The 13,325-nt window shown below is 35.7% G+C and overlaps 1 protein-coding gene across 1 annotated transcript in view; it reads left to right on the top strand.

Annotated features, from left to right (window-relative positions):
- LOC138702713 (uncharacterized) overlaps positions 1-11,510 on the top strand; it is a 48,673-nt gene extending 37,163 nt beyond the window's left edge. Inside the window, exon 3 of the mRNA XM_069830032.1 lies at positions 9,921-11,510. Within this exon, the coding sequence (XP_069686133.1) occupies positions 9,921-10,354 (434 nt within the window). The 3' untranslated portion in view covers positions 10,355-11,510. The remainder of the gene's footprint in view (positions 1-9,920) is intronic.
- The last annotated feature ends 1,815 nt before the right edge of the window (positions 11,511-13,325 follow it).

Genomic DNA, 13,325 nt, shown 5'->3' with positions numbered 1-13,325 from the left:
AGGCAATAAACCTGCGGGTTCGTTAAAAGCCATTTTTAAGTAAATATGTTACAATAATTTGTATAACTTTTCAAGTCCTCTCATTGTAAGTCTTTCAATAAGTTCTGATGTATACCTCTCTTATCACGTCTTGCAATCCATGGTTTAACCCCTGACCACATATTTGTATTGTGATCAGGAGTTTAACCCAAAGGCGTTTCTTTCTCAGTAACATGCATACTGTAATAGCCTAATTGAACTAATTGCAGCTAAACAAGCATAATACTGTTATTTATTCATGATGTTATAAACTTAACGCGTAAATAATAGTACGGTATAAACAAATCATATACTTAACGCGTAATTATTAGTATCAACTAATCCACGGAAAGCGTGTTTTAAATGATTTTATGTAGTGTAATATACCCCAAATCCTATCTTTCATCAAAGATCTTTGATGAAATATTTTATCATAATATTCTTTGTCAAAGAACTTTGATAGTGTAATAGTAGCCTCACGGAGACAGTATTTCTTTGCGATGCACCATTATTTGGACTCATCTTGAAAAACAGAAATCAAAAACGAAAGCGTTTGAAACAGTAGCTGATCGTTGATCGAACCGCATACACAAGCACAAACCCGCGCCAACTCAATTCATAAGTAACTGATAGAAGCGGAAGCTTGGGCTTATGCTTTGATACAAACAAGTTCACCGCAATAAACCGCTCCACAAGCAGTCCGCCGCGACCCGTGCGGTGGTGCAGGGTGACGTCACGGGCTAGTTTCGTGCGACACTGCTTAGCCCAGTGACGTCAGTGGGGTATCAGCCCGTGGATTTGGGCCGATTTGCTCGACTCTGCTTCACAGTCCATCGCTGTGGAGTAACCGTTAGCATTCCTGACCGTGAAACGAGCGGGCTCGTGTTCAAATTCTGGTTGAGGAAAGTTACTTTGTTGAGGTAATTTTTTAGTGTTTTCTCTCAATCTATTAATAGAAAATGCTGGGTAACTTTCGGCTCTGGACCCTGGATTCATTTCGCTGTCATTATCACCTTCATTTCATTCAGACGTTAGATAAGTTGATAAAGCGTCGTAAAATAAAAAGTTTAAAAATTGCTTTACACCGTGATTTAATTTTTCTACGTAAAATACTTCTCTGGGTACGTTTTACTGCTATTCAACGTACACTCTTAGACAAAAAAAATGACCGGACTCTTAAAGCGTAAATTTGTCTAAGTTCCGTTCGGCTGTGCGCCTGATACACAAGACTAAAATCAGAGTAGTAAGGACGAAACCAGCGAGATCCAAGAACATACTCTTATATCGGCAAACAACGGTTTGAATTGTGTATGTCATAGCTCCGTGGTAAAACTCTGACTTCACACGCAGAAAACCCGTGTTCGTATCCGACTTCGTATAAGTATATATTTGTTTCATTTTATTTTTTTTCTAGCTAGAAATAAATGATACATTTATTAACGTGCACAGGAGTTTGGATTAGTTGAAAAATTAAATAAAAACATTCAGTAATATCGGAGACTTCTTCCTAATTACCCTTGAATTAAAACAGATGCTCAGTTCTTGGACCTTCTCCCTTCTCATTAAGGAGTATTTGTTCAGTTACTAAAAGTAGTGGTGGTGGTGGTGCAACAACTAGAATAATAGCAATAATAATCATAATGTTAATAGTATTGCAAAAACGAGATGAATAATGTTAAAGACAAAACCAATGCGTTCCAGATATTGGCTACACTCGTAAATAGTGCCGTTACATATCTGCTTTGTCTAGTCTGCTCGGGAAAGAGTACAAGTCAAAATATACAACTTTTCAGTACAATCAATTTAATGATTCACAATCTTACTGTTTGCTAATGTTTCATACTATAAAACTGATTTTTACATATTTATTGCATGGAAATGAATACTTTGAATTAAACTAGAGAAACTCTTATGAAATTATATGGAAATAAAGAAAAGCTGACTTATACTGTCTGGACCACAATCTCTCAGTGACTTATACTAAAGTGACCCAGTCAAAAGTACTAACTTATCAATATTTTAATAGTCTTGCTACTAGTAACAATGAAGTAATTAACAACTTTCTTTCCAGACCATGACCTTTTTGCACTAAAGCAATAAAAATAAAATTTCTCTCCATTAAACAAAGTCTATAAACTGGAGCCTCCGAGAACTATCTTCATTCAGTATCTATCAGTCAGTGGTTATAATGCTATTTGCTATCACTGGGAATAAAACATTTGAAAAAATTAAAGTGATTCGAAATGTCATCACCTGGCTGGAATATTAATTTAACTAAACATCAGAGAAATCATCATCCTCATCACAATACACATCTCGGGCCCCTGTGGTCTTCAGTGTCATAGAATTCATGCAACACTGGATTTAGCCTATCAATATCAGAAGGTCCGAAGATTTTTTTTCTCTTTTGACACAGGCAAGGTACTCTGAAACAACTTTCTGCATACAAATCAACTTCTATCTGACCTCTTCACAAAACACAGATGGTCCTGAATGGTTCTTCCTAATTTAGAGAGGTTTTGGACAAAATACTTTTTGTCTCCTTAACGTAGCAGAGTCATTTGATAACATGCCAAAGAAAAGTATTACCATTAGTGTCTTTTGTTCTCATCATATACTTACTTACTTACTTACTTACTGGCTTTTAAGGAACCCGGAGGTTCATTGCCGCCCTCACATAAGCCCGCCATTGGTCCCTATCCTGAGCAAGATTAATCCAGTCTCTACCATCATATCCCACCTCCCTCAAATCCATTTTAATATTATCCTCCCATCTACGTATCGGCCTCCCCAAAGGTCTTTTTCCCTCTGGCCTCCCAACTAACACTCTATATGCATTTCTGGATTCGCCCATACGTGCTACATGCCCTGCCCATCTCAAACGTCTGGATTTAATGTTCCTAATTATGTCAGGTGAAGAATACAATGCGTGCAGCTCTGCGTTGTGTAACTTTCTCCATTCTCCTGTAACTTCATCCCTCTTAGCCCCAAATATTTTCCTAAGAACCTTATTCTCAAACACCCTTAATCTCTGTTCCTCTCTCAAAGTGAGAATCCAAGTTTCACAACCATACAGAACAACCGGTAACATAACTGTTTTATAAATTCTAACTTTCAGATTTTTTGACAGCAAACTAGATGACAAAAGCTTCTCAACCGAATAATAACAGGCATTTCCCATATTTATTCTGCGTTTAATTTCCTCCTGAGTGTCATTTATATTTGTTACTGTTGCTCCAAGATATTTGAATTTTTCCACCTCTTCGAAGGATAAATCTCCAATTTTTATAGTTCCATTTCGTACAATATTCTGGTCACACGACGTAATCTTATATTTTGTCTTTTCGGGATTTACTTCCAAACCTACCGCTTTACTTGCTTCAAGTAAAATTTCCGTGTTTTCCCTAATCATTTGTGGATTTTTCTCCTAACATATTCACGTCATCCGCAAAGACAAGAAGCTGGTGTAACCCGTTCAATTCCAAACCCTCTCTGTTATCCTGAACTTTCCTAATGGCATATTCTAGACCGAAGTTAAAAAGTAGAGGTGAACCACTGCTCATAATTTTTACATTTTGCTCCTGAAGTTCGTTTTGTGCAATAATCAACGCGTTAAAATAGTGAACATCCCATATACAGAGTGGAAGTTAAATAGTCCTGCAGAATTGAAAGGGACAATAGGACGATAGAAAACCTATATTACGTTTTGTAATTAACTGCACGGTTAATTAGAAAATTAAGTTGGAAGTTCCAGCAGTCTGGCAACCTCGCCGCTCACAAGTCTCTCTTTTCGTTTCATAATACAGATGTAAGGGGGCAACAAACTCTGCGTACGTGAACTGTCTCGCTTCTAACGTTGCGATATGGTTGCATCATTCAGTGGTTTTTAAATTAAATTGATATGAAAAACCGTGCACGCTATTGAAATACGCCAGAGGTATAAATGATTTTTTATTAGATTTTCTATCGATATGGACAAAAATCACGATCCAACTCGCAATAGTTATCGAATAAGAGTGTTAAACATCTGGGGGGGGGGGGGAAACATTTTTTTTTTCTGAGAAAACTTTCTACCAATATGGTATTACAGTTTTTTGTTGCATACACCATGAGCTACTCGCTCTAAAAATCTGCAAGGTTATTTCACTTCCACTCTGTATAGTGCAATAAGAAGTTAAACGTGTTGTGGCAATTGTTTGTCTAGACTAGACGAGTGATTTCCGTAGCATATCAGCTTCTTTGATTGCATTGCGAAATACTGTAATATGGAGGTGCAATAGAATATTCACATTGCCATGTTGAGATCCTATTTTAATCGAAGTTTGGGAGTACTCTAGGAATCTTGCACCCGTCACAATGTAAAAAGGTCTCATCATGTCTTTGCAACAAAGAGACATACATGCTTTAGTCACTTTATCTTTTACTCTTTGAGGAAGCTGAGAGGGAAGACGGACTTAAAAAATTCCGAATTATACTTTGCCCTGTCACAATTTTACAAGAATGCCTACTTAAATGGAAACTTCCATTTTTTTTAAGCAGAGAAGATTAAGATAACATGACATTTAATGCATTGAACAGCATGGGTCGTTTCATAGCGCGATTCACACGATAACTTCCATAGGAAGATTGACACACCGCTCAGAAGCGTGGCTTTTCGTCTCGCCTTGGTAGCTCAAACGGCTGCCTGTTGTGAGGAAGGGAACGAGTTCGAGCCTCATCCCAGTGTGATTTTTTAAATTTATTTATTGGATAACGTTTAAAATGGAGTTTTACAGATGTTTCAGTTTATTTCACAAAAAGTGAATGGGTTATTGTTAGACTTGATCTAGAAGTAATGTTACAAGGGTTAACGGTATAGAATTCAGTTGTATCTTTTGACCACTTTCGAATATACTAGGTTTAGGGCGCAGATTACGCGAAGGGAGCCACTGTATATTTGGCGAGGAGAAAGTGTTTTTTTTTTTTTTTAAAGGAAAGAACAAGTTATTGACTACATACTGAAGAAACTAAATTTGGTGAAATGTACTGATGACATTATTTCATTGTAAGGAATATTAATGACAATTTATATAATGAACTGAAAGTAATCGAACTCGTAAGAAAGTTTCAACTAAGAACAGTCATTGATTGAATTGTATTGTATTGTAACTTTCCCAGAAAACGTGTTAATGCAATTAGAGCTTGTGAAACACCAGCATCTTGTCCTAAGTTTACACCTGGTCCCAACGGAGGAACATCCTAGGATACTAGCATGAAATGTGTGACGAAAAGTAGAGGCATTATCAAGTACGAGTAGACACAAACTAACACTCTGGTCAGCTTAATTTTGCGATAGAACTAATGTTAAACTTGGGTTTCAGAGAACATTTTTTTTTTCATAATTATTGTGCTTGTATTCTTCAAACAAAATAAATATAAACAAACTAACTTCCAATAATAGTTATTTTTGCTAGCTGGAGCCTAAAATAAGTGATAGGAGTAGGGTAATAATTATTCCACTTTTTGTTAAACTGAAACATCGGGCCCAAGACTCTGTAAAACTTCATTCTAACGTAATTAAGAAAATAAAAAGGAATTTACTAGTACGAGACTCGAACCTGCTTCTCTTTGCATAACAAGGGTATACTATAGCAGTGGTTCCCAACCTTTTTTTGGCTGACGACACACCTTACTGAAAGCCCACTATATGGCGACACACTTATTTGTTTTATTAATAATAATATAATAACAACCAGTGCTTTTCTTCCGGAGAAAAAGGTGGTGGAACTCTGTCTAGAATATATTATAGCGATCGGGCAGATGATTACTGTTCATTGCACTGGAATTTTGTCATTTTAAGCCCCTTTTCGTCCCACTACGACTTTCAAGGTCTAAGCGGAATTAAAAAAAATTATATTATACCATAGTTATTCATGCATATTTCGGTTTCATGATGAAAATGCAAGAAAAGATGCCGGAACGCCGTGCAAGCGCGTTCCGCCAGAAAAAAAGCACTAATAACAACTTCCTTGTAATGTCGAACATCCAGTGTTATAGATAGGTCGAAGTTAACACGCAATCGATTATTAAAAAAAAACAATCAGCAACTTGAGTGGCATTAGTCATTAGAAAAAACAAAGTTATATGTCAAAAAATCCAACCTATCTATGCTGGATGTCCGATAAAAGATTTTTATTATCGTTTTTGAAAACTCTCCAATTTAAATTAATATGAAGTCTGCGCTTTGTGGGTTACACAGAATTTCCCTATAAATGGCCTTAAGGTTGACAGATCAACAAGTAAATCATCCTCAAGATGCAGCAGTCTGTTCCTTTGTTTAAATTTCACTATTTTCATGGTAGAAAATACTGATTCTTACAATTATGACGTTAAAAACGGCAGTTATAAATATTTTTTTAGTTTATTTCGGCACCATCGACTGATTTAACAAAACATTTCCGCTTATAAAACACTCAAGATTGTGTTTATATTCATCGCCACGCCACGTAAAACCATATTTCAAACATCCATCACTAGATATTTACAGAACGCAGTACGTTTTTGTGAACCCTGAAGGGAATTTTCGCTCACATTATTTGAATTAGCACTGCTGTCATCTAACCCAGAACTTGATTCAGATTGTCTTTTTCGAATTAAAAATTTGTCCATGATAACATCTAAAAAAAGCAATTTTGATAAAATAGTCGCACTACCACCTGCTCACATGTATATACTGAAACTGATCAATGTGTTCTGACGATTCTAAACTCTGTTTATTACTAAGTGGAAAGAGTTGAATTACTAAGCAATGTTGCAGTGTTCACTTTCATTTGAATTATCGCCGGGCATAAAAATTAAACTGAGCATTGTTGCAGGTATTCACGTTTCATTGGTAAAGTCTGTCTCAAAATAAAATGTACCATATCAAAGACTTCGTTGTAAATAAAAAAAAATGCGCTGTAAAGAGACTTTCTGGATGGCATTAAATTTATTTTTCAATTTCAAAATTTCGCGACACACTCCATGGGGCTGCGCGACACACCGGTTGGGAACCCCTGTACTATAGTACTAGCCATTGGTTCATTATAGTTCGCTTGAGATCAGGTCAGTCGTATTGGAATCCTATGGAGCTCAGTTAGTTAGGCCTATTTGTTACTGTAGAAACGCGCTGACGTTTGGTTGCAAATGTGATGAGTGCATGACCTTTTTGTGACCTGTACAATTATTTTCATGCGTTTGTGTCCCATTTTAATGTTTAAGTTGTATGAAATTCGTTGTACAGTACATAGTTTGTAATAGTTAAGCCAGAATAATTAATAAACTTCGGAAAAAGTACTTGACTTCTTGTTGCATAAAAATACTCTAATTAAGCCGGAGGTCGTTACTTTGAACAATTCCTGTAACTGACAGTGAGTAGTGAAAGAATAATTTGTTTTCCTTTATTACAGTACCATAGTATGTACTGTACTGTACAGTCAGTCATTCCTGAATATTGCTCACTTCCTCCTCTAAGGAAGATGAAATGGGAAATTTCTTTCTTTCTTTCTCATTTATCCATTTTGTTGAGATATTTTCTATTAAATAAGATAATGGTATGCAGTATTTACGTACATTACAGGTTAACTAGTAAACTTAATGTGGCTTATCCAGAGTAATGGTTATGCATAATTTTTTTCAAACTAAATTTCTCTTTCACTCTTCTAAACAATTCTCGTCATTATTGCTTTTTAATGTTAGAACCTAATTTAAAGTTAAGTTAAAAAAAAAGTACCTGCTAGAAATTTGAATTTTCGACCTCATCCTCTGACAGAAACCAACTACAGATTGTATCACAGAGACAAAGCAATATTTTATCCGACACATTTCCAACTGTATCGCTATGCCACGTGCGGGTTTAATCAATGGCGTACTGTCTCAAAAATATTTTACTCAGTTACGTGCAAATTTGAATTCGCGGATCCCTTCACAATCCCTTACTTTTTTTTCCGGTTGAATTCTGAAACACCCTGTATATAAACATATACACGTAACCCACCCCCCCCTACACACACACACACACACACACACACACACACACACACCACTGATTGAATTGAGATTCTGACTGATATGTAGACCTACACGGAGGGAGATAATTTGTCGAGCGGGCGAAAATGTTTCTAGATCTGTAGCGCGGATCATAAGAAGCTTTAATTTTAATTACTTCTCAGCATGGATAGTAATATTTAAATAGAAAAGTGAAGCGAATATCTCAACATTTATGACCAAAAAAAAAAAAAACTCGAGGCGTTCAACTATTACGTCCCTCATTCATTGTGCATCTATTTCAGGCAGTACATCTCACTTCAGCATGAAGAAAAATTGTTTGTGTACATCATAAGGCTGTTTGGTGAAATGTTACTCGTGTCAGAGATTATGCAATCTCCTGGCTTAGTTGCCACATGATTGATGCCTTAATGGTGTCACTTATGAAGTGACAATCTATCTTCGGGCAGTTAATTGAACAACTACTAATATATGATGTTTGCATTTTATAATTCTACGCTCGCGAATATGGAGCGGAAACGCCAGTGTACAGCGCGCACATGCAAGCGTGGATAAATAAAATGTATGCACTATATTTTTTTAGCTACGGATGAATGAATATTTGACAGAGTCATATTAATTAAATAATTAATTATATCTGAACTAGTTACTTCTAAAATTAAACACTGGAATTATACAATGGACTTAAGTTACTTCTGAAAGTCTGTCTGGTGCTGCTGTCGCCTTCAGAAATATCTTGTTCTATGATAATGAGATATTTACGATATTTAACTTCAGCATACAACAGACATTCTGTTAAAGATTTCTGTTGGTAACGTAGGTTAATAATGTAGGCTGCTTTAGCCGCAACGAGTTATTTTTATTTCTTTAATCGATTTACAAATCTGGACACTCCCGGAGTTCTAGGAACAATAAAGGCTGGTTCACAATAAAACGGGAACGAGAACCAGAATGAAAACGAGAAGCAGAGGACGTGAATATGAAAATTTTTTATTAACAATAAACCGAGAACGTAGACGACTATGCATATCGATATGCATGTCAATAACGATATATAAAGTCGATATTACGCATTCTGATGTTATTTGTGTATAATTGACCAATGGCGTTCTCTCATGAGTACAAGGCAGCCAACATAAACACAGGTTAACCAACGTCGAAATTTCAACTGAAACATTTTATTAGGTACGGTACTATAAATATGCCCATGCATATTTATCACAACCTATTTTAAGTCTACCATAACGTAAAATAATTAGAGAAGAAACATTTGTAATAGAACAAAAATGAACACAACAGTAGTTATTGAATTGAAGCATGAATATGCAGTGTGTAATACAACCAATACAGTAACAAAATATAATTCACTTACGATCGGTGTTCAAAGATGCAGCTATTGAAAGCCACGTATTCTCCTTCATTTTCTCATCTTTATACGAGGCGCGTCGCTTATCGTAAACGTGAGGATTTTCCTCAACACTCAATATTAGAATCTCATCAAATAAAACTTGCTCCATGATGCACAGCACAGAACAAAATAATGCATAGGTTATGTCACGGTCTTCTTGCTACAAAATATATGACGACAAAATAGCTTTTAGATGGCAATAGAATTAATCTAGTGGGCTTTGATCGGAAACGTGAACGCCAAAGTTGAAACTTGGCCAACTCTCCGTTCCCGATCCTGGGCTCCGGCAAGCTTTTCGTTAATTGTGAATGCTCACATTTAAATGTACACATTTTGACAATTTTACAGTTTTCGGTTTCGTTCGGATTCTCGTTTCCGGTTTATTGTGAACCAGCCTTAAGTGTTTTTCTACGTTGGAAGCAAGGATGAGGTAATCTTTGATCTTTTTCTTTCTTTTTTTGTGTTTCAGATGTCATGAGAGAATTCCGTTTAAATGGACAGGATTCAGATTATCCTGATTCTGTGTATGACAGCAAGCCATTGCCTATGTCGGAATTAATAGAAGCCCAAAAAATGATTACAGTTTCAGAAAGTACTGGTATACCAGTCATGAATTCTAAACAATCGAAGAAAAAGACAAAGAAGCCTATACAGGAATGTGTGTTTTGCAAAAACAACGGAGAACAGGCAAGTTTTTATCAGCGGCATGTCTTGAAAGATTCAGAAGGACGAGTTGTTTGTCCAATTTTACGAGCGTACATCTGCCCTATATGTGGGGCAAATGGAGATGTTGCTCATACTATAAAATATTGCCCAAAAAATGACAATACTGAATATATTCCGACGATGACTTCTTTAAAATGCCGCCGCACTGCTACGGGCCATAAACGATGCAAGCCGTAATTTGAAGAATGTTCTATAGTTTTTAGTTCACTTTAAATGTAACACTCCTTTTATTTGATGAGTGAATGTAAATTGTGGATATCTTTGTACTGGTATCTTAAGTAGAAATTTTAATTTCTATGAATTGCAGGAGAATTTATAAACTCTTTTTATGAAAAATTCAATATTTTGTTTTCAATTGTGAAATTTCAGCGAACTTTAATGAAAATGATGGGACACAATACATCAGTTCTATAAGAGAGTTTTGAATAGTGACAAAATACAAAATGTTTTGTAATTTGTGAAATTTCATATAACTTATTTTATTTTAGAATATTCTTTTTATACAACCGAAAAAATGTGATTAGGACGATATAATTGGAAAAATATCAACTGGAGTTAAAGGATGTAATGGAAAGTTCACGAAAAGTTTGTGTTCTATATCAGTTTCTGTAGCTATGATGATCATATTAATATGGAACATTATCGAGAGTACAAAATATATTTGTATTGATTATAATACTTACTTACTTATAATAAGCAAGAATATAATTTAATTGTGATAATCGAACAAAATTCTTGCTAAGTTGTTTGTTGTTTCCATGCGTGATTTTTTTTATTTGTTATGACAAACCATGGAACTTCCCTGAATTCTCATTTTCTCTTTTTTGATCAATTTTCGCAATTAAAATTGTTTTAAAACAAAAACAGTTTTAAACCATAAAATATGTTTCCTGAAGTCGTATTTTTTATGAAAATGGCTTTCGTTCTTACTTTTTCTAGTTTTGGTTCAAATGATAGATCATGTTAGAAATATTTGGACTCACCTTAGTGACATAGAAAGTTAATATTTTTACAGAAAGAAATTAGTTGAATCAAGTTTTACTGCAATTCTAAAGTGTGTAATTAGCCATCTTTAAGTGGAGGATATTATATTATAAATTATAAAACATCTTTAAATGAAAATAAGACTGATTGTATTCAAGCGAATTTTTAGCATTAATTTTGTGAAATGGCATAGTATAATAAAGACAGTACTAAAGTACAGTTTTTTTTTCAGGGATGATTTGTAGCAATGAACAATTTGCTGTCCAATGTAAATAACTATGCATAGCAATTATGTTTATGTACATACATTAGTTTGATATTTTGTACTCATCTATTTTGTAAATAAACAGATACATAAAATCTTTTGCAGTCACTAAACAACTTTTGATATGTGCTGGTATTTTCAGACTTCAATTTTAGTTGGGCAACTTCTTTGTAGATGTACTAGGGCCTTCAGAATTACCTTCAGAATAACAGTAACGTCATTACAACCATCACAGCTGCATCTTTCAGAGACTTCCCTCCCACGGCCACAGTTATCACTAAGTATGGAGGTGTTTATCGGGTGAGACATGGAACATCCATAAGCACCTCAGCCCAAATAATAGTATTTTTTTACACCGTGATTAAATGACACGTACCAACTGTGCTGCCCCGCTAAGCCGACTCCACCATCTGCCACACTATATATTTCTCCGCAACCATCACATTCCTATATTATCATAACACTGACGATGGTCTGCCGTATCGGACAGGAATCGTGTCCCTTCGAAAAGAAAAAAAAAACCGTGAGGAAAGGCTTCTAATGTCTTTATGCATATTTACGAGTCTTCTAGAACCTACCGCCACTGTCATCTACCAGTCTTCGGGCAAATCGCGAGGAACACTTATCATGGGAGTTGATCGATTCGGAGCCACGCAAACATAAGCGGTGTCTTATTTTTCGAGATGAAAATAGTAACCAAAAGAGAATCATTATTCAGTCTCTTGGTAGAATGACGAATCCCGAGAAAAATAACCTTCAGAATCTCGACTTTGTCAACAAATAAAACTCCGCCATGCCCGCGATTTGAACGCAGGTCTATCTGGTCGTAAGCCAGTGCTGTGACAAATGAGCTGGCAATGCGCCTACTGCTGTAACACTGTTCAACAAATAAGTGATGTAAATAATATTTTCTTATTAATTGGAAGCCACTAAATCCGAAAATTACGATTGGTTACGAATGTTTAGTTTTCGGATAAACACCATTTTTCCATTTCCGAAGAAATCGCATAGTTTAAGAAAATATAAATGGTGAAGACTTGACAATAACTTTTAAAGCAAAATCTAATTCGTAAACAGTGTTGTCGCCTCAAACCATTGGAAGAAGGTATAATAATAATAATCAGGGGCGGCTCGTCCATAAGAGCTGCGGAGCTGCAGCACTCCCTGCTTTGACAGGAAAATAAAAATAATATTTATTTTAATTTGTAGAAGAATTGTTACAGCTTTTATTGGTAAATTGCTTTATATTTCATCTGGTCGGGAATATGTACTATTATCTTATGCATAATCTTTTTGCGCGTCGACTGTATTGGAATTGACACTGCATTCAAAGCCGTCCTGGGATCTGCAGGGTGGGACAGCTCGTAAGAGAGTGTGTTTTGGTCAGGGGGCAGAGAGGTGAAGGGAAGCAGAGGGAAACTGCCGCTGTTTAAAACCCATATTTCGCTGCAGTGGCTTGCAGAGCCAGGCGACAAGGGAAGACCTTTCCTCCACTCCTACACCGCTATTGTAATGCTATGTCAAATGGATTATCTATTCCCTTGAAACTTAATGACAAAATTTTTATTTTCTTTCCACATACTTATTGTTGTAGAATCTTATCGAGTTAATATAACGAAATTAATATTCTCTTTTGCCTTATTATTATGTATAGGCTATATCCAGCCTCCAGCAGAACCTAATATTTGCCTTAACTCAAAATGATTGCACGAGTAGAATCCTTTTGGTATAGCACGTAAAATACGAAAGAAACTTCTTTTCCAGTTTCAGAACGATCAGAAAGCTCAGAGATCGTACCGCAGGCTGTTACTTTTACCTTACTCCATCAATGATAGGAATAACTGAGGTTAAAAAGCAGCATTAAATATCCTGATCTTCCTTCTGAAATTCGATAGATAA

Source organism: Periplaneta americana, chromosome 7 (genome assembly GCF_040183065.1).
Source record: "Periplaneta americana isolate PAMFEO1 chromosome 7, P.americana_PAMFEO1_priV1, whole genome shotgun sequence".
NCBI classification, from domain to species: domain Eukaryota; kingdom Metazoa; phylum Arthropoda; class Insecta; order Blattodea; family Blattidae; genus Periplaneta; species Periplaneta americana.
Note: the sequence above shows the minus strand (reverse complement) of the source record. Positions and strands in the feature narration are given on the sequence as shown.